Source organism: Oryza sativa, chromosome 9, assembly GCF_034140825.1.
Source record: "Oryza sativa Japonica Group chromosome 9, ASM3414082v1".
Lineage (NCBI taxonomy): Eukaryota > Viridiplantae > Streptophyta > Magnoliopsida > Poales > Poaceae > Oryza > Oryza sativa.
Window position 1 is genome coordinate 12,292,984 of NC_089043.1, and position 22,532 is coordinate 12,315,515.

At 35.8% G+C, this 22,532-nt stretch overlaps 1 protein-coding gene across 1 annotated transcript; it reads left to right on the top strand.

The window, feature by feature from the left end:
• Window positions 1-2,893: 2,893 nt before the first annotated feature.
• On the top strand, window positions 2,894-6,785 carry LOC4346676 (microtubule-destabilizing protein 60). Its single transcript, XM_015755429.3, has 7 exons — window positions 2,894-3,039; window positions 3,852-3,932; window positions 4,793-4,900; window positions 5,015-5,104; window positions 5,222-5,281; window positions 5,423-5,517; window positions 6,274-6,785. The coding sequence occupies exons 1-7, from the start codon at window positions 3,007-3,009 to the stop codon at window positions 6,383-6,385; spliced, it is 579 nt and encodes a 192-aa protein (XP_015610915.1). The 5' UTR covers window positions 2,894-3,006; the 3' UTR covers window positions 6,386-6,785.
• The last annotated feature ends 15,747 nt before the right edge of the window (window positions 6,786-22,532 follow it).

The following is a 22,532-nucleotide window of genomic DNA, read 5'->3' on the forward strand; positions in this document are numbered from 1 at the left end:
GCAAATAAATATACATGCACGTAGATTTTCTTTTTCAAAACCGTGTAGTACATATAATTCAACTTAATTAGTTCTTGTTTGGTACTAGTTTTTCATAAAAGGTTGTAGCTCATTTTAAATGTTAGAATAATTTTAGGGTTTCTTTCACCATTTTAATCCCCTAGCCTTATTTTCATGATTACTAAGAAAACAACTTAAAAACTCTATCTAAGATTATTTGTAAAATTCACATTTCAAAATTTTGAATTTTTTTTAGAAAAAACCAATGTCAACCGAAGATTAATTCTCTCAGTGCAGTGCAGGATAGGTCAAATTGATGGTCAACCATACGGTAGAGAGATACATATGCTTGTTGACTTCAAATACTTGACACAGGATTTTAATCCTATATTTTTTCTTATTCCTTTAGTTTCATGTTTCCGCGTACTAAAATTAATTTACTAAAATTGCTGTCAGCGTTGGTAATGTCGCACTAAAAATATTGCAAATCTTAGGTCACTTATAGCTATCTACCTTTGTCTTATTAGAAAAATAAAATCTATCTGAAGCTTGTCGATTAGTGTGTGAAAGCATGCATTTCTTAAGTAAGCCATGCATGCATGGCTAAGTAAAACGTAAGTAAGCATCAAGCTCTTGAGACACTGATGCATCATCTCGACGTCAAATCGGTCGCATTTTCAAATAAGCAAGCAAACGATATATATTCAAAACTTGAGACATAAGTAAAATAACGAAATGAAAATGAGTGTGTGACGCGTGCGTGTAGTAAAGAGAGTAGATATTGATGGTTCGTTATATATGGAACAAGATTGTTCCGTTAGCCTTTCAATTCGTGACGTCAAATCTGCAGAGAAATACTCCCTCCTTCCCTAAATGTTTGACGCCGTTGACTTTTTTAAACATGTTTGACCATTCGTCTTATTCAAAAACTTTTGTGAAACGTGTAAAACTATATGTATACATAAAAATATATTTAACAATAAATCAAATGATAGGAAAAGAATTAATAATTACTTAAATTTTTTGAATAAGACGAATGGTCAAACATTTTTTAAAAAGTCAACGGTGTCAAATATTTTGGGATGGAGGGAGTATGATATTGATATGATGTGTTAGTAGAATCTTTTGCCTTTGCCATAAAATTTATATAATATAAATGGGAGAGAGCATCCATATGGTTTTTGTTAATTTAATCATTCTAAACTTGCCAGAGATTTGATTGATTCCGCACATAGCTAGATATGTAGTCCTTGTACAATTTGAAAAGGATCGGACTGAAACTTTAAGCCAATTAAGCTGAAATATAATCTGCCTACAAAATTAATACTGGTATATATCTGAATTTCAGTTGGTAAATTTACAGAGTGCAAATCAAACATCAACTCGAAGGACTAAAATTAGACCTAATTTTCCCTTGAAAACTAACATACATAGCACCAATTCGATCATTCCTTTGTTTTAAAACAAGAAGGACAGGCTGATCAGCAACAAGTTTTTTTTTTTTTTTTTTTTTTTTTTTTTTTTCGGGGAAGCAACAAGCTTTTCTGAAGTTGAAATATTCAGTAAAGTACTACTCCAGCTAGTAATAGCGTTCACAAATTGTCGAATTCCATACAGATTGCAGAAAATATAGCATTACAACTTAATTAAGTGAATAAATCAATTGGCACACACAAACACACATGTAGCATATGTGAATATAAATCCAAATAAGCTAGAATTGAAAAAAGATGTGCCATTCCAATCATGGGCTAAGCACGCCAACAGGATCAGTCTGTTGTCTTGGCAATGTTAAGGTTGTTAAAACTGTCATCCTCAAGCTTATTGGATCATCGTCTTCTCTCTCAAGCTCTCCTCCATAGCCATAGCCAGCAGCCACCATGAAGCTTCTTCAAATTAATCAACTCTCTAGCTTCTTCTTCCCTCTCGTCGCCGGCCGACGACGACGGCGATCGATCGACGAGGTGCCCTGATGACCTAATAACAAACTCCTGAGACCGATGGATCGATCGAGACAGAGGCGACCTACTGAATATTTTCTTGGAGCTAAGCTAGGTGACGATGGACTGACGACGACATGGATGGACAGTGTGAAGCTTCAGTCTCACCTCTCTGAAAGTTGAGAGATTGGGAAGGGAAGGAGAGACGATCGATCGATATATGGAGTTTGTTAGGCGTGTTTCCTCTGACGGCAACGTCTCATCAGATGGTTGGTAGTAACACCACCAACATCAACACCCACACCCACACGCTTGCATGCTTGAATTATTCAGCATATGCATGAATTAGCTAGTATACTATCTATCCAGTAGCATATTCGATTCTAGCCAGGTTCTATTATATCATTTTGCCTATTTCTGTCCAGGGGGCACTGATATAACCGAGATTTTTGAAATTAACTTCGATCAGAAATAATTCAAAAGTTTTGAATAAAATTTGAACAAATTTGAATAAAATTTATTTTCTAAATGCACAAAATATTCGAAAAGTTCTTAAGATTTCAGGAGAAATATTTTCGATAGACCCGAAATTTCTGAAATTTTGGAATTGGCATTGTGCTTCTCGGAATTTCGAACCTTGATTATACAGTACAGTAGGTACACTACAACACTGCATTCTGATGGGTGATGATATTAACTTGATTAATTCTAGCTGATTAGCTAGCTTGGTTATGCTAATCAAGTAATCAAAAGTGCAATGTGGAATTAATGGGGATGGCTGGTGAAGTGGCAGATTAGGGCTGAAAGCTACCTTGCATAGCAGCATATCACACAGCGTGTGTGCATGCACTTGGACGATGCTGGTTAATTAATTAGCTAGAGGTAGTAGCAAGCAAGTACTAGTAGTAGTACTGGTGCTTAATTGCATTGGCATTGTGCTGGCTCTATAAATAGGTGCAACTATTGGTTGCTTAAGTGTGATCCTATCATTCCTCACCTGCATTCATTCAGAGAATTCTCTGAAGACTGTTGGAATCTGAATACAGGTAGCTAGCTAGAGAGAGTTATGGAAAAGACAAGGAAGGCCACCTCCCCTAAGGTAGGAAAATTGGAAGCAATTTAACATGCATTATGCTTATCAATCATCCTGTGCATGCATGTCAGCTAGCTTACTTCATAGAGCATTAGAGCTTATAGTTCATCTGATCAGAACTAGTTGTCTGGGAGGTTAATTATGCATGTGTGTTCAAGAACTCAGCCAGCTAATAACCCGTTCTAGGGACTCGATCATCAAGTGCATGAATGCATGGTGTGCATGCTTGAGGTTCATATGGTTAATTAAGATTTCTCAGCAAGATTAATTGTTGATGAAAAAGGCAAGCAAATTAAACATATATATGATCTTTTGGTGTGTGTTGCGTTGCTGTTCACAAGTGGATGTATGTGACCCTGCGTCTGCTGTTCATTTTAGTTACATATGCCTAGTTGTTATTTTGTATGGCAGTTACTTTCAAGTTAGTTAAAGGCTTTCTAAACAAGCCCTATGTATATATATTTCTGTGTTAGCTTAGGCATCATTTTCTTTACCTTTTGTACAAATTTCCAAGTGGTCAAAGCAATCTTAACTCTTCCTTGCTACTAGCTCTTTCGCACCTGACTTTATTAGAAGCTTATATTATAAAAAATTTCTCCTTCCTTTCTCGAGCTGGCGTCTGCAAAAATACCGATTTTTACAAGCACATGAGTCTAGTAGGGTGCTCCACCCGCATGCAAAAAGCAAATTTGGTCGTCTATAAAAACCTTTTGTATAGTAGTGTGGTTTTAATTATTTTTATAATTCGCAAAGTTGTTTTTAACTTGGACTGTTCATTTGGTGTTTTCACTAGTTAATACAGTCTTTTTTTTCTTCAGAGCTCAATGACTAGTAGCACAGGGCCCAAGAGCCCAGTAAGGAATGGAGGTTCTCCTCCTCATAAGAAGAGCACTTCGGAGGTAATTAAATTAATTTCTACCATGTGCACAATATATTGCCCTACACTTCGATCGATCGATATATTGATATTTCTACAAACAATTCTCACATTATGGTTTCTACGTGTTTAAAAACCATAAACAATTTTTAAGACAATGACCCTCCATTTTGTTTTTTAATATATTTATATATATACAGCGGGAGATTCTTCACCTGTTACAGTATAAAAATGAGTACTTGTCGAGATGCTGTAAATGTCAGAGTTTTCAGTTAATTGTTATACACACACGTCATGGGTACTTGTCCTTTTCAAGAGCAAACGAACATGCATGTATCAAAAATAGTCAAATTAGTATTATATATGTCAATGATATATATGAAAAGATATGTATATCGAGTTAGTTATGGTCCTTTTCTTAATATGCATTAGTTGAAAAGAAAAATAATTACTTAATTTTTAAGGTGGAACTTATCATCAACATGATTATATTTCCATGAAAAACCAAAAGAGGTAGCAGGTCAAATAAGGTTGCAACATCATATCTAATTCTGTTATTGTCCTTTTCCGTGCATGGATGTTTCTCAAGCAATTCATAATCATCATCGTCGACATTAGTCACTTCCTTCTCAGATATCGGCCCAATCATGATCGTCTAGTTGCTATTACCGTCTAATTTTATTTTATATGCAACTAATCCTTTAATTAATTAAAAACGAAGAGTACAGGCGGATTTCCTTTGATGCTCACACGTGAGATATATACATATAACTACAAAAAGAATATCTAAACGATTCTTAATTTCCTCTCTGAACGATGCTTGAAATTTTGTCTCAAAACATTAAAAAAATAATTTACCTAAAAAATGGTAAAATTTTGTAGTTCCGAGGACGGAAAAATGAATCACAAATCTTGCGAAAGGGTGGTCAAGACTCGATAACTCTGGATGAAAGCAAACGCCGTTCTCCAACTTCACAAACATCGCCCAAGGTTCATTACAAATTTATTTGACATTTACTCCAATATATAATTTAATATCATGATCAAATTAAATATCCACGATTGATCAACTTAATTACAATATATATTAATTTTGATCTTCAGAGATCATCACCAAAACACGAGCAACCACTGAGCTACTTCAGGCTTCACACTGAGGAGAGAGCAATAAAGCGAGCTGGTTTCAACTATCAGGTTAATTATAAAGATAACCAAATTGATTAATACCACATTTTTAGTGTCCAAACATACACATTATGTCCTTAGATAACAAAATTAATTTTGAGAATATACATGTGTGTGTTTTGGCAGGTTGCAAGCAAGATAAATACCAATGAAATTATTCGCAGATTCGAGGAGAAGTTATCAAAGGTACAGTGAAAGATTATTATTCCTTCAAACATTAATTGTTTGTTTATTAATTAAACTTTTAGATTATCCTTAACAAAGAGGGGTTAATTATTAATATAATTAATTTTTTTTCTGGATGCCAAAATTACTGCTCATATATAGGTGATAGAGGAGCGCGAGATCAAGATGATGAGGAAGGAGATGGTTCACAAGGCCCAACTCATGCCAGCGTTTGACAAGCCATTTCACCCACAAAGGCAAATTATTACATCAACTTATCATTAATCCAGATATCATTGAAGTGATTATTTAAGATATCAATTGGTTCACCAAATCTTAGTACAGAAGTGTAGGCCTCACTCCTGTGTGTATAACAGAATATATAATGCAAATATTAATTATTATTACTGACAACATATATATATATATATATACAGCCGGGTGATAAGCGTAGTAAAAACTCTTTTAAAAAAGTACGCAGTAAAAGGATTGGAGAAGGATGAAACAAAACTTGATGATGAGTTGCTAGCTGGACTTTTGGAAGATGCATTACAAAACTTGGAATGATGAATAAACTGTGCATGAATGCCTTTTTTGGGATGCATTGTACCCGTAGTTGATATATAGATTTAGGTAGTACAGATTCATATATCAATAATTAGGTACAGCCTAACAAATTATTTAATGATATTTAAGGAAAGGAATATGGACATGAATTAAATTAATACTAATAAACAGTGAGGATGGTTGGTTTTAATGAACTAGTAGGTTGTTTATTAAGTCTAGCTAAAGCCATCCTTAAATTACAAAAGCATTTGCTAATTAAACAAGCTGGCCGTTTAAAACTAAATTGGAACCCATGCATGTGCATGCTAATAAAGCATAATCCAACAACCTAATAAAAACTTAGAACATACTGTAACTTCAATCATATATGATTCTAAAAAATAATTATAACACCAATTAATAATTATATCCATTTGTATAACAAATTAATTATGTGATATTGACAGGTCGACGAGGCCCCTGACCGTTCCAAAGGAGCCCAGCTTCCTGAGGCTGAAATGCTGCATTGGAGGAGAGTTTCATCGCCATTTTTGCTACAATGCCAAGGCCATCAAATAATATTAATACACACTAATAGAGGGGAATTATTGCACATATATACCATCACCCTCTCCATGAACAAACTATTTTTTGCCGGTCGTGTTCATCAGTTAATCCATCTCTATTAAGTACAGTGTCGTTTGTCTCACATGTACCAAAACCGTTGTTTTTAATTTCTTTTGCCTTTCTGCACGAATCTTCACGTAGGTATAGTAGCATAGAGAACGAAATGGCTCCACATATGTAAATCCTTTTTATTTTTTCCTTTCGCTTTCACTTCTTTGTTGCCTTTGCTTTTTGTTCTCTCTCTTTTTTCCCCTTTCTTCACTGAAGACTAGGAGAGATATATGTGCGTCATCCATGTATATGTCCCTGATCTGGTGGTAACAATGATAATAAAGCTTTGCATTGTGACACATATAGTACCATGAGTACATGTTGTTTTGCTCCAGGAAAGAATCATGCAAGCTGAGTGCAAATGCATGCCTGCCTTGTTCACATCGATATATGTAAATCTATGTTCTCTAAGCTCTAGCTATGCATGCCACTGTTTGCAGACACACATGCATGCAGGTCGCTCTCATGGAGGAAAGCCTATGAACCCTAGCTTAGATCTGAATCGAAAACGCGCGTTGGGGGTGACCGGAATGATGAAGGTTTATTTGTAGCACGACACGCTGGGGACGAAGACACGATCACCATTGTCATGCTACAGCCTCATCGTTTGGCTTTTGCTTCAAGATTCATGGTTGCCCTCGTCCTCTTTCTATCCTTTATTATATTGATCGTCCTGCATCTCTCTGTGCCCTTGACCTTCATGTTCGATCCAAATTTCACTTTAAAAGGTGGTAATTTCACCTCAAATTCAACATTTTAATGATCAGGTCTCACTTGAAATATTAGAATTTACTAGTGTCAATCCTACTACTACTACCACTAATCTTTCTTCTTCTTGTTCTTTGAAATATATGAATGACAACACGTCAAATTCGAAATCAGGGACTTTCAACTTGACACCTTCCATCTGAAATTCAATTGATCAATCTCTCCACTCAAAAGTGATATAGAGAAAATGGAAAAACCATAAATCAAACATTGCAAGGCAGATATAGCAACCTGGATGGAATATATTATATCTCTGTATGTGTGATGTGTTAGTGCCAAATATATTTGATGTAAAGGGGTAGGCTAGCTTGGATGGATGGACTATTATTAGGTAGGCGTGCCACGTCGCTATCAGGTTAAAAGCTTGTTATTCCAAATGTACGCAGCGGTTGAGACATGGTGACAATGACAGCGAAATTAATTAATTAACTCCAAATATATATACACTCTAGCTATCTTAGTTACCAACAAGCTTAACATGTAAGTAGCCATCATGCATCATGCACGCACGCGCATGCACAAGTCAAAAACAGGTTGCTCTTGTACATATACGTTATATTTAATTTAATTATTAGTACGGTTAAATTAAGTATATAGATGGCAGTTTATCCATATATATGTGTAGGGGAATGCTAATTGGTATCCCGTTCGAGTGGGAGATATCTTAATATCAGGTGATATCTCTTAGATATCATATATCCCATCCGAACGGGGTATCTCAGTCCATACCTATATCAGGTATCATGCAATATATATCTTAAACGTATTATTTCGTCTGAACGGGATACTTTTCTATAGCATTTTCCTATGTTTATCCAGTACTCATTTTCGCTTTCATTGATCGGTCAAGAATTAACATGCTGTTCGATCGATGTATCAGACGTCAAACTATATGCATGTATGCTCTTTTAAATATTTAGATATGACGATAAGAGTTATTTTATAGATTTATTTGAAAAGTACGTTTATAGTATAATGGTTTATTACGGTGTTTAATTTATTATGAATATATTCTAATAAAATATATCAGTCAAATTAAGTTATATTTCAACGTAGGCATATGCTCTAGGTAAATTATTTGATGGATTTAGGTATAAACGATATCAACGCATGAAGGATGATCATGTATATTAGTATATATATTATCTGATGGGCTAATAAGTGTCTAACCAATTAATCGTCCTATTAATCATGGCCCATGTATGGCCCAAGATGTTTTCATAAACAACATATTATTACTCTATTGACATATGTATATTTAGGTCTACATATGTATGTGCTGTCTCGATCGGTAACACATGATCGAGTTTTTCTTAGATATATACGGAATATAGATTGAGTGAAATTTAACACTAAATGTGCAACAAGAAAATTAAATTAAAGTGCAAGTATGCATGAATCATACATACATATTTTCATGATCATATCCGATCAAAATAACCTAGCTAGATCGAGTTTTGAAAAAGGGCCAAATATTAGCACATTTCAAGTTGTGCGCACAAACGTTGATTTCGAAGCACTACATGTGCTAGCTAGATGACTTGTTGGCTGTGTGTCCATGGGCAGAGGCCGGAGGTCGATCAGGAGGACATGTGCTATAGCTAGCTTTGCAACATCCAGACGTACACAGCCAGCTCTTGCAAGAAAAAAAAAATCAAGAATGAATTCGAGATATGTGTGTGGGCGCGTGTTTTTTTGCGAGATGCGTGTGAGAGGAGGTAAAGGTGCCTGCAGCATCGGCATGGCTGCATGCTGCAAGAAGCTTGGTACGGGGGGCACACATAGTAACAGTGATGTTGAGTTCATCTTCTCCATGCATCCATCTCTCTGCAGCATGCAAATGATCTCACTACTGTATACATGCTGCCTAGCTATCTTTCCCTTTCAGAGTTTCATCTTCTTTCTCTCTTCCATCATCCATCCTAGACTCTTCTTACCTCTACACATGAAGCTCTATGGACAGGGTTACAATTAGACAGAGGGAGAGAGAGACTGAGCATGGACATGCAGCTAGCCATAATAACTTTGCAAGCTTTTTTCCGGTGCATTATCTTACATGCATGCAGCATGTAGAGAGATAGGGAGGACGATCACTTTTGCCGCGTCTAGGGTTTCCTTCTTACCGTGCGGTTACCGCTAGATCGTATGGTTCATGATGAGGGTATAGTAATTTGACCAAGTTCAAGAGAGTTTTAAAGTTTTGGTCGGTAACCAATTGAGCTTATCATGGGAGAGGATAATATTATCCTCTCCAAATGGTAAGGGAAACCTCTTATAATAGATGGCCACATATGTCAAGTGTGGTCCAAAGATTATATTTTTTTCCCTATGTAAAATTACATCTTGTTTCCGAATATGCTATCATCGTGCGGGTCATATACAGTACATACCTGACGGATCAATACTACTATTACACTTTTACACTAGGAAAAAGTCATGCCCACACGCCGTGTTCGGCATGGCAACCAAATGTTGTCACACCAGTGTTAGCATGGTGAGTAACAACCCCACTAACTTTTGTGGCGAGGCTAGATTAAATGACTATTTCTAAAATAAAGTATGAGAAAATTTAATTTTAAGAAAAAAAAATAAATGAAGAATCTAGGCTGCCCATATTTCAAATTAATTGGAAGATTAACTTAAAAATGGTAACAGTTAAGAAATTAGCAATTAATTAAGTGAACTAATGATAAGTGTCGGTCAATACAGTTCAAAACTTCACTTGGTGCATGCGGAAAGCTTTAATTCGGCAAGGTAAAAGAAAGTCCAGTGTTTCTGTCACTTTTGGAGACTCTACTGGCTACCCCTTTCAGTGACTTGCGTTGCTGTGTGACCTACAAGTTTTTCCTTCAAAAATTTCGTCATTCTCCTCCAGCTGAATACTGAACTATAAGTATTTTAAAAGTTTTAGCTATATTTAGTCATACTCATACGAATATAAACATCATATATATATATATATATATATATATATATATATATAATGTCAATAGTTATATATATAAAGGAAAATTTTGCTACAGGACATCCAAAATTTGTGTAATTTGCTGATAGGCATCGAAAAAAAAATATCACGGCTGAAAGATATCCTGAAAAACTGGTAATTTGCTAGAGGATCACTGGTGGAGAAAGGGGCTTTACTCCCGGTTCATAACCCCCCTGTAGTCCCGGTTTTTAAACCGGTACTACCAATCTGGGACTAAAGATAGAGGTGAAAAAACCGGGAGTAAAAAATCCATCTTACCAACCAGGACTAAAGATAGAGCCTTTTTAGTCCTGGTTGGTGTTACCAACCGGGACTAAAGATAGAGCTAGCCTAGCTAGATCGGTTGCTTTATTATTATTATTTTTTCTTCATTGTGTTTTTAATATATTGATTTCACTCCATCCCCATCCCAAAATCCCAAATAAATTATCTCCAAATCCTCAAATCCCCAAATCGGCCATATTCAAATAGATCACAAAATCTTAAAACAAAATTACATCACAACTTCTACAAAATTCAACACAAATACATCACATATTCACGGACATCACACACAAATCAAATACACAGATCCGAATCACAAATTCTTCAAAAAAAAAAGAAAAATAACACAGGCTGCCGGCCACTGGCGCGCTGGCCGCCGCGAGGCCCCGCGGTCCACCGCCCGGGCCTCCGCCCCGCCGCGTCGCGCCACCGCGAGGCCGCTCGGGCCTCCCCCCTCCGCCGCGAGGCGCCGCCCGGGCCTCCGCCCCGTCGCGCCGCGAGGCCGCCGGCCGCCCGATCTATCAGTGGGATGACGGGGAGGGAAGGAGAGGAGTTAGAGGAGAGAAGTTAGAGAGGAGGAAGAGGAAGGGATGATGGGGGAGGGAAGGAGAGGAGTTAGAGGAGAGGAGGAGGAAGAGGAAGAGATAGGATGAAGAGATAAGGTCAGTGGAGGAAGATGTGAAGAGATAAGGCTGCCTGTCTCCTCCTCCTCCTCGATCTCGCAGATGGCAGATGCCCCGTACTCTCCGCCACGATCTTTTGTTAAAATAGATCTTTAGATTAAAAAGCAGCTCTAAACTTTTGAACCAGGACTAAAGATAATTTTTAATCCCGGTTTTTATTGCAACCGGGACTATTGTGGATTTTGGCCAACCGAGCAAAGATGGTTTCTCCACCAGTGGATACTTTTGGCTCAGTTGGAGAGATAAATTCTTAAGCAAGACGAGAATGCATCAAAGACCACATGCTTCAAACATGGCATTAGAGTAAAAATTGAGAAATTATACAACTCTAAATTTGCCATCACCTAAGTACATCACTAGCATACATCATATTCCATCATCACTTCAACATGAGCTTAAAAGTTTTTGATCCTAGGGGCGTTCTCACCTTTTTGAATGGTTTCTATCTCCAATTGAGTCGAAAGTGTCCTCCAGCAAATTACCAGCTTTTTTAGAGTGTCTTTCAGCCGTGACATGTTTTTACGATATCTACCAGCAAACCTTTTTTAATCATCAATCATATTTAGGAGTAAACTATATAACAAAGCCACCAGTGATTTTTCCTTCCTAGGGCGATAATCTTTTATTCGCCTTATGCGGTCCTTATTTGCCTAACTGACATATTGATTCTTGACCGAAATGCCATTAAGAGAATGAGAGGACAAATAAGAGATCGGGTCAGCTTGAAGGGAAAAAAAACAATAATTTTATCCTTTCTGGGCCGGGTTCCTAAATGCTATAAAAAGATCTAGTTTATTTTTCATATACTACTCCCTCCGTTCTTTTATATTTGACTAGAAAAATACCCGTGCGTTGCAATGGGTGAATATTATTTTAATCTTATTATTGTTATACGATTTAGCTAGGATAAAATTTACTGTGGGAATTCGCTTGGATATTTTTTTAGAAAATCATGAGCTGTAATTAGGAGTCTGACTTTTATCTCAAGTTAGCATGCGACTTTTTTAAACAGATTTCTTATACGACTCTTTTTATATTTTCAAAGCAAACAAACTTAAAGTTCGACTCTAACATGGATATGTATTTCCAAAAGCGAACGAATTTAAAAACCAACTTAAATACGGATGACATAAAAAAAGACCGAATTTAATTTTTATAATAGTAGAGATATCGTTGTGACTTTTAGACACACTGTTTATTATCACTAGATGGGTACCCCACACGTTACTGCGGAAGAAATATGTGATAATATAGTAGATATGTGTTCTAAATTTTTCTTTCTTACCTACTATACGTTTCTTTCATGTGTTTATATATTTTTTTACCTTTATCAATTATCCATAGGTTATAAATGATTGGGTTGTATAGTGTGCCTTTTTGGGAGGGATGAATCATCCAAAGGCTAAAAACAATCGAAGTGATGTGGTTTCATGAGAGAAGAGAGAATTAGCATTAACAATATTTAGTGTGGATGAACTTTATAGATATATAGGATTCGTGTTATTTGAGTATAGTAGTATATTAATTTCTAAGTCCTAATTAACAGTGTGCGCATGCAGCAGAAACATACCGGTATTTAATTTGAGACATGAAGTACTGCTAGCTGGTCCTAACACCGTACATACTACTGTACTGTACATACATTGACCGCGTATACGAATCCGATATATATGATCGAGAAAGAAACATGTACAGATACCTGCATTATTCATGTCTGCCTTTCGAACGCAAGGGTGCTATCGTATTGTGATTTGTGAAGAAGAGACACCGGCCGGCTCTCTGCCAATGTCAGCTTGTGCATGCGCTACCAGACATATATATCTGCATCTGTGTTTATATGCAGCTTCAATTCATCAAAAGAAAGAAGCTATCTGATCGATCTGAATCTCTGATCGAGATACATATACATACTTTACACTGATACATTATTACATGTATATGTGTGTGTGTGTGGGGTTCTGTACCATAGCGTTTTGTCCAGATATGACAAACTGTAGTTTTTCTTCGGTTTCTGATCATCGATTCAGTATAGCTAAGCTACAATAAGTTTGAAGTTCGCTGACCAGTACACCAAAACACATACCTAGCTACTTCCTCCGTTTGTTTCACAATGTAAGTCATTATAGCATTTCCCACATTCATATTGATGTTAATGAATCTAGACATATATATCTATTTAGATTCATTAACATCAACATAAATGTGTGAAATGCTAGAATGATTTATATTGTGAAACGGAGGAAGTACTATATATCTTATACTTGAATATACATATATAGGATGTGTTTATGTGTGTGATGACTGCCAGAGCATGCATGCATGTAACAGGGAGCAATGCAAGCCGACAAGTGTTTGCTAGCTTGACCATGCACTGTAGCTGATCAACATGTTGTACACAGGAATGTGTGTATCCATGTTTTGGAAACTGACCCTATATATTGGCCCTGGTCACAGCAGCTTCTGGTTGATGCAGGCATTGTGTTGAGAGAGGATGAGAGCATTGCATCCAGCAAGTGTATGTGAGAGCAGAGAGGCATACAGGGTTTTTCTGGCCCTGTCACATGCCTGTGCATCCATGCTGAGTTTATATATTCTTTTGTGTCAAGTCTCTTGGAAAAATTCTTTTGTGTCCATCTCTCTATTCTGGTCCTGTGTTTCTTATACATTTCATCCAAATGGTTATTCTTACAACTAGAAAGGGCACACGCATATACGCGGGCATCTTATTTAATGTGCATGAAACTTTATTACGAATGTCCATGGGTGTGGGTGGCTTTCTATCAAAAATATTCCTTTACTTTATCCTAAACTAAAATTGAACTTATTTAATGTACTTTGAATGTTGGTTATGATTTTTCTTCTAATTACCCTTGCAACATATAAATTATGAACTAAAACTACTTTAAACCGTGTAGTTTTTAATTTATGATAATATTTTGTGTCGAAACAATAGATGTGTTTACTATGAATGTCCATTTTTTTTGTTAGATTCTGTTTGAAGTTTTAGATATATTCATTTTATTAGTCCTATCAAAATGTTTGAATATTTCTATTTAAGATGGGTTTTAAGCCCAGCAAAAAAAAATTAGAATTAGATAAATTTTGTTCAATTTTCATTTTATTTCTTTTCATCTTCATCTTTTATTTTTTGGGGGGAGAATTCCACTCTATGAGGTATCCTTGAAATGCTTTGTTATCTACAATTCGGGATGAAAATATAAGTGGGTTGATCCTGCAACCTGGCATGGGGTAAAGGTATCTGTTCTAAATTACATCTCTCTAATTAAGTAAGAAAATTTAAAATAGAGGTCGTAGTATTTTTTTTTTTGGAAAATTAGCACTAAACTGAAGTGTCATGTAACAAAAACATGTTTATTGTTCTATGCTAGACGTCAGGAATTCAAGATGTATCGGAGTAAGTTTTACCAAAAAGAAATAAATATACATGATCTTTTAATTACTATCTAAAATTGCCCTATATATTCCTAAGGCAACATCATGGTTGTTTCACTATTAAGATTCCATCGACGCTCTTAGTACGATCGGTATGTTCAACTGACCACGTGACTTCATAGAGCACATATATAATTTAGATGCTATGATCATTTTAAGATTATTTATTTATCTCTAAAAAGACCATTTATTGATAAAAGCATCAACATCAAATTGTATGGATGAATAGCTCCTGTATACATGTTGAGAGAAAAAATAATTAAGTCGATAGAAAGTCGTTAGATGTCTAACGGGATATAAGTAATGGGTCTACCAGTTTTGTGAAAAATTAAGGTGCGATATTTTTTATTTTTAGTGAGAAATTTTAGTATTTTCTTATATTTAGTGGAGGCCTCAATATGGATGCGGGTTGCAGAATGTAACTTTTTTGTTAGCATTTAAATATAGTCAATATGGTTATTAAATTATTGATTTCACTTCAAAAATAATGTGATAGTTCAAACAGATCATATGAGACGTATGGTGGCTATACCTAATAGGTGGAGGTTCGTTTGTGGTCTTCTCTTTGCCCACTAAGATAATTTTAATTTTAATTGTCAAGAAATAAAAAAAATAGAAAAGTAACACACCGCGCACGGGGGATGGGAATGGAGGGAGGGTTGGGATGTTTTTTTTCTTAAAAAAAGATTGATCTAACGACCTAAAATAATGTGTTCATGTTTAAGTCATAACCGATGGTTGAATGTTTTATTTTTTCTCGGATTTATTAGGATTTTCTATAATTCAAGTGGGACAAATAGCAACTTAGCATAGCATTTATGTGCTTTAATGCCTATAGGGATGGAGTGGAAGGGAAGAAGGTTTGGGATGTTTTTTTTAAAAGGAAAAAATTCTAATAACGACGTAAAATAATGTGTCCAATATTGATTTAAGTGGATACCAGTGATTGAATGTTTCTCTAATTTAAGAGTGCCACACAACGGTTTAGAAATATTTATAGAATGTTTAATGGATTTTAATGCGTATGATGTCTATTTGTGGGTTTTTTCCCATGAAGATAATTTTAATTTTAATTGTGATATGCTTTCACATGGAAAACTGTATGTATTATAAAGAAGATGAAAGGATCAGATTAAATTCATTTAGAAATGGTAGTTTTAATCTTGGCCTGGGTAGTTAATAGCCTTAAATTCATTATTTAAGATGAAGAGCAGGAACCGCAGGATGGAGATATATATATCAGGTTGAATGCTCCATCAAGTGACCATTGATGATCCTATTCATTTTTAATTTTTCTTCCAGTTATATTCTGATTTGCATTCTTGGTCTGGGCTATGATCAAGTAACGGTAGTAGCGTATTGGCCGCTGGTGCCGAAGGAACCGATATCAGATGCGAGATTATTTAATTCTCTCCAAGGACGAACATACCCTTTCTAATTGATTTTCAGACTGTTAAGCACCTTCTAATCTTAGACTCTCATCTTTAAAATTCGTGCAGTTTTTTTAATGGGAGAGCGAAGCACATCTTGATATGAAAACAGAGAAACGGCATAAAAATCACTACGTGCGGGGACAGTGGGAGGTTTTGGTTTTCTAAGATAGATCTAACGGTTTTAAATAATGGGTCCACCAATTTAAATGAAAATCAATGTTTAGATTTATCTATTTTATTAGAGTGCCACGTGGCGACTTGAGAGTATTTATAGGGTGCCATGTGGCGGCTTGAGAGTGTTTGTAGGAAGTTTAATGGACTTTTATATATAATAACAAGGAAGGTAGTCCATTCGCACGGGCATGTATCATAGGTTGTGTTTGAAACGTTATAACGACAGAATATAAAAAGGAGAATATTTCCAGAATATAAATCGGAAAGGAAGCCCGCACAGATGTATGGCATCTTAATTTTTATTAAGTAAAAGAAATGCTAAAAGAAATCATACATCACTATATACACTGTAAAGGAATGTAAATTATCCTACAATAAAATATATATTTTTTTCATAAAATAGACGGTAGATTTTAATATACTACTAATGTGATAGGAATGTCCCTCAAATTTAAATAAAAATCCCTTTGTCCTGGTCAATTTGTGGTAGAGAATAGACGATTTGTATATGAAGTTAGTAATAAGTTCATCTCAAATTTTAATGGACTACATACAATATTATGTTGTTTTTCAAATGAGTGGGGTTAATCATTCGACACTACTTTAAAAAAAATAGTTAAAGAGATGTATCACCATGGAAATAATATGCAAAAGACCATATAATTATTTACATTTTGATAAAGATTTATAATTTAGCGCCAGATTTGTTTCCACCATATGTTGTTTATAGCTATAGAAGACACATTTACTAATTCTAAGAATGTACTTATTTTCACAAACTTATTTACACTAACTAATTCGCTAGAATGCATTTACAGTTGGGTTCAGTGGTGTATAACATTCGTCCATCAATTATACCCACTACATTTGAATTTATATCAACTATAAAAAATATAATATAAGTAGTTTTATGCGTATTTTACTGGATTGTTCATGTTTTGCCAATACAACTTAGCAAAGAAAATAAGGGGATGTATCGTATAAAAAAAAGCTGTTTAGAATCTTATTTATATTTTTTTAACATCATCAATCATGTATGCGTCTAACTCCTCAAATAGCAATCAAAAAGTTTTGAAAATTTCCAGATACTTTTGGAATCCCAATCGCACCCAAAATATACCTAAAAAGATTCACTCAAAAACCAAAGCTAAATTCTGTTGTTTTATTATAGCAAAACCATTTGCTAAAATTTAATTTATTTTTTCTCATATATATATATATATTATTTGTGCTTCTCACCCCTCAAATAAGAAAAAAAAAAGTTTTGAAAAATTCCAAATACTTTGAGAATCTCAATGTCTCCCAAAATTAAATAAACCTAAACAGATGCACTTAAAAACAATGCTAGTTTTTTATTTTAATTTTTACATATATGATTCAAAATAATGTTGTGTATTTTTCAAGTGATATTTAACACCATAAAATATGATATGAAATTATTTGAAACACTACTATCACATTAACTCTTACATGTTGGCGTCATTTGTCATGATATATTTAGCACTACAATATAACCATCATAAGTCATCAATGGTTTATTTAATTTAATAAATGCTTTGATATTTTATCTATCAGAGATTAAGTTTAACTTATCTTTTAGAAAATCATAATTTAAAGGCTGTTGACAACACATCTCTGTCAGCACTAATGATTTTCCCGGTTAGTAATTCTTTCCGATTCTACTATGTAATTTAATAAATGCTTTGATATTTTTTTCTATCAGAGATTAAGTTTAGCTGTGCAGATCTGTGTAATATTATTTTTCAGAAAATCATAATTTAAAGGCTGTTGACAACACATCATTGTCGGCACTAATGATTTTCCCGATTAGTATTTCTTTCCGATTCTACTATGTACTGTGCATATTTCTTTTATTTTTTTTCTTTATATATTTTCGATCGTATATATATGCACGTTATGTTTTTCCGGGATAGAGATTAGCTGCATGGGATTTTTAATAGATCTAATCCAATGTTTAAAATAATGGATCGGGTCAACCATTTTAAGTGAAAATTGACGGTCGGATGCTTTTCTTTTTTTCCCTCTGAATTTCTAGGATTTCTATAATTTATTAGAGCACCACATGACAACGTAAGAGCGTTTATAGGACCTTTAACAAATTTTTAGTATATAATAGATTTATAGGGTTTCTCTATGAGAGCCACATAGCTGTATAAGAGCGTTTACAGAAAGTTTAATATACTTTTTAGTATACAGTAGATAGATATAGAAGATGGTTTAAACAACATTGATCGGATATTTATTATGGATCTTAATTTAACTAAATATATTTATATTTTTGAAGTAATATATTATGTATTTATATAGTAGAAACTCATATTTTAAAGTCCATCGATTTTTATAGATGTATGTTTTTTCGTCTTTTTTATGTACATGCGTATAGTTTTTTCCTTTCGGTGAACATTAGTAAAGCTTTATTGTTTTGTTTTCAATCATGTATATATGGAAGAATAGCTTTAGCATTTTATCTTATCAACTCGTACCTACGGCAGAACGATTGTAGTACCTGTATGTTATAAACGTGAGGAAATTATTATTTTTAATAGTAGATCTAATCTAATGGTGCAAAATAATGGGTCCACCAATTTAAGTAAAAATCAACGGTGAGATTAGATAGTGCCATGTGGTAACTTAGGAGCGTTTGTAGGAGTCCCATGTGGCGGCTTAGGAGCGTTTGTAGGAAGTTTAATGGACTTTTAGTATATAATAGATAGATAATAGATAGATAGATAGATAGATCTTTCTTTGTTTTTCTATCCATAGGGTTTGAGATGTCAAGGCACTCGAATTATATGTTTTTTCTATTCATGTGTTTCGAAAATCTTGCGTTTTAGAGGAGCCATTGGATTTAACCCTAGAAATCAGGCAACTGACAAACCGCAACTCCTATCGGGTACATATGCATGCAAGCTACATATGCAATAGGAGAGAAGATTGAATGCTAGCCATATGTTATCTATTTGGCTATTCAATTCAAGGTTTCACTAATCTAGTTTCTAATCATAATTAAATCATTAGGCAGTAATATATCCTAAAAATTATATAAAGAAGTACTTAGTAATGAGCTCACCTATAAATTCAATTGTCGAACCCAAACTCTAGTGACTGAACCTTCCATAGCAACTTGAGGATTATTTTGTGTATCCAAAGAAGTTATGTCCTCGTCACAATACATAATAAATTATTTTTATTTCTCTTCAATATCATGTATTAGAAAAATTATAATGTAAATATTAAAAAAATGCACTTACATTGTAAGTTTTAAAAATTTACGGTGTAACTTACAGCTGGTAATTTGTACAGTGTAACAACGATTTACTGTTTTTTAAAACGTGATGTAATAAATATAGCTGAAAAAAGAATACATCACGTTAATAGCTAGTTGTATGTATTATTTATGCATAATTTGGAGGCAAATTAAAAGTTCCACTGGTGGAGAAACCCTTTGTAGTCCCGGTTCGTAACCCCCCTTTAGTCCCGGTTTCCAAACCGGGAGTACCAATCCGGGACTAAAGATCGCTATCTTTAGTCCCGGGTGAAATAACCGGGAGTAAAGATCGATCTTTAGTCCCGGTTGGTAACACCAACCGGGACTAAAGATGGCTCAGCCACGTGGCCGGCTGAGCCATCTTTAGTCTCGGTTGGTGTTACCAACCGGGACTAAAGATAGAGCTGACCTTTTTTTTTTTTGCATGCCCCTGTTGCTGCATGGTTTATATATATATATATATATATATATATATATATATATATATATATATATATATATATATATATATATAAACCATGCATATATATGTTTCAATACATATATATGCATACATATATATATGTATTTATACATATATATGTTATGCAAATGCATATGTATATAGATATATATATGAACAAAATATATTTACATTATAGAAAATGTGTACACATGCATATAGAAACATATGTAGTCATGTATTAATTACAATCCATTATATGTCCTAACTAGCTACGATTTCGACGTAGTAGTACTCGCTGCTAGCTCAGAAGCTAAGGACCGGTGAATTGTGTTTCCGTCGTAGTAGAATTCACCCTTGGGATCAAGGATTTCTTCGTTGATGAATCCCATGAGTTGTTCTTGAAGCGCCGCGATAAATTCCTTGTGTGTGGTCAGGTTATCCCTCATGCGAATAAACTATATGAATGTATGAAATTGATTAGTAATTAAACAAGAAATCGCTACGTAATGAAATTTTGAATTTATTTGTACGTACATCGAGCTCTCTTGTGGTGATGATTTGGTCTGCAAGGCAGTGGCAATACTCGCACACGTAATAGCCGCACAAGTTAGTTCCCTGCTTTTGCTTTGCGCACTACAAATAAATGACAAACAACGAGAGATCTAATTAATATACACTTGTATGTATTTGAATCGGAGAAATATAAATGTAGAGCATGTGTACTCACAGGAAATTTGAACTTCCGCCTAAGTCTTTCTCTCCATTTGCCGCGGACCAAATGACGGAACCGATACCAAGCCCTACATGGAGTTTAAAGCTATGATTCGTAGTAGCAATTAACATAACAAGATTTTCTTAATTAACAAAGGAACTTATGACGGTACCTGTCTATAAGTTCGAAAACCTTGTCAAACGTAGACTCTTTTTTATCCATTGAGTCATATACGTTGACGGTGCAGACCTCCAGGTCGATGAGTAAAAGCACCCAGTGGAATCTGCAATGTGCGTGGGATGCATTACATATGAAACACTTAGCAAGTTCGTACGGGAATGAAATTTGGTATGTAGGAAGACAGTAAAATTAAACTAACTCTGTGTTGTATGGCAACAGTATGAACGTCTTGTAATGCTGCGCCTTCAGGAGATGGACGAGATTGTCCTCTGTTTCTTGTGGATATTGGTCGAGCATTGCGACGTTTACTTTCCGAGGGTCGATGAATCCAGTATCGAAAACCCTCCGCCGTCGGGCCCTTTGAATCTCCATTCTACAACGATAAAAGGGAGTATATTATTTTCTATGGTCTACTTATATACAAGGACCTAATTAATTAAAGGAGACGTATAGTAAGAAATCTAACTGAACGATATACTTACAAAATCCAGCAACTCATAATAGAGACGTCGAGGGCGTCCAGCTGGTATAGTTCGTAGATTCCCCTGAAATTGATCCAGAGAATGTCATCTCCTTGCAAGAAGTCCGTGTCCCTGATCCTCGCTCCGATCATCTCTCTACCGGTGGCGCTCATCTCCATGTACAGCTGATGGAACTTGTACATTTGTGTGGGTAGGGACTGCAGCAGCTCAGGCTTGACAAGCGGTTTACCGAGTTCGTACATGTATTTCACTTCCGCCTTTTCGATTGGTGCGACTCCTAGCAATTGATCCGTAGTTAGACCGGTGTCAGTAATAAATTGTTCTATCGTCATTTCTTTACCGGTCACCAACGGCTCGATCTCCTGGTTTGGTTGCTCTCCAAGCTGAGGGACTGGTTTGGACTTTCCAGAAGATGCTTTCTTCAGCGTTCGCTCATAGTCCGATAGCTTGATGGCCTCCTTGACAGATGCAGACATACCCCTGAAGAAGTTCCTGACACTGGGGTCTATAGGAATCTTCTTTTCTGGACTTCGAGGCTTGAATTGTCTCTTGACTTCTGATGCAACGTAAGCGTCAAGCTCCTCTTGCGTGCAATCATACCCCGGGTCCTTGTTCTTGGCGGCGTCAACTTTCGCCTTCTTTGTTGCCCTTGTGTGGGCAAGCGGTGGAGCTGGGGGGCCCTTGACTTTGAAGGTGCCGGAAGAGGAGCTTGCGGGGGAGTAGGTGTAGGAGCACGAGGAGGAGTCGGTGCAGGATCCTGAGGAGTCGATGCTGGAGCCTGAGGTGGAGACGGTGCTGGCGGAGCATGAGGAGGAGACGGTGCAGGATCCTGAGGAGGAGATGGCGGAGCCGGAGGAGATGGTGCACGAGACGCCGCTTGTCGCCCAGGGAGGATGATGTACCGCCTGCGCCATAGAATAATGGCATGGCATGTGTCTCGTAGATGCGTCTCACCGTCTCCTCTAGGGTAATCCAGCTCGAGGTCCTCGTACGCGCCTTCGACCAACTCAACTTCGACCTTGGAGTATCCTGCTGGAATCGGCCTGCAGTGGTAAGTACCTGAAGGGTCCGTTGGGATGGCCATGCCCGACGCCACCTTCATGTTGTGAGAGATTATTTATTAGTAATCAACATATATAAGCAGCAACTAGCGGAATGGCTAAATCTTACCTTTATTGA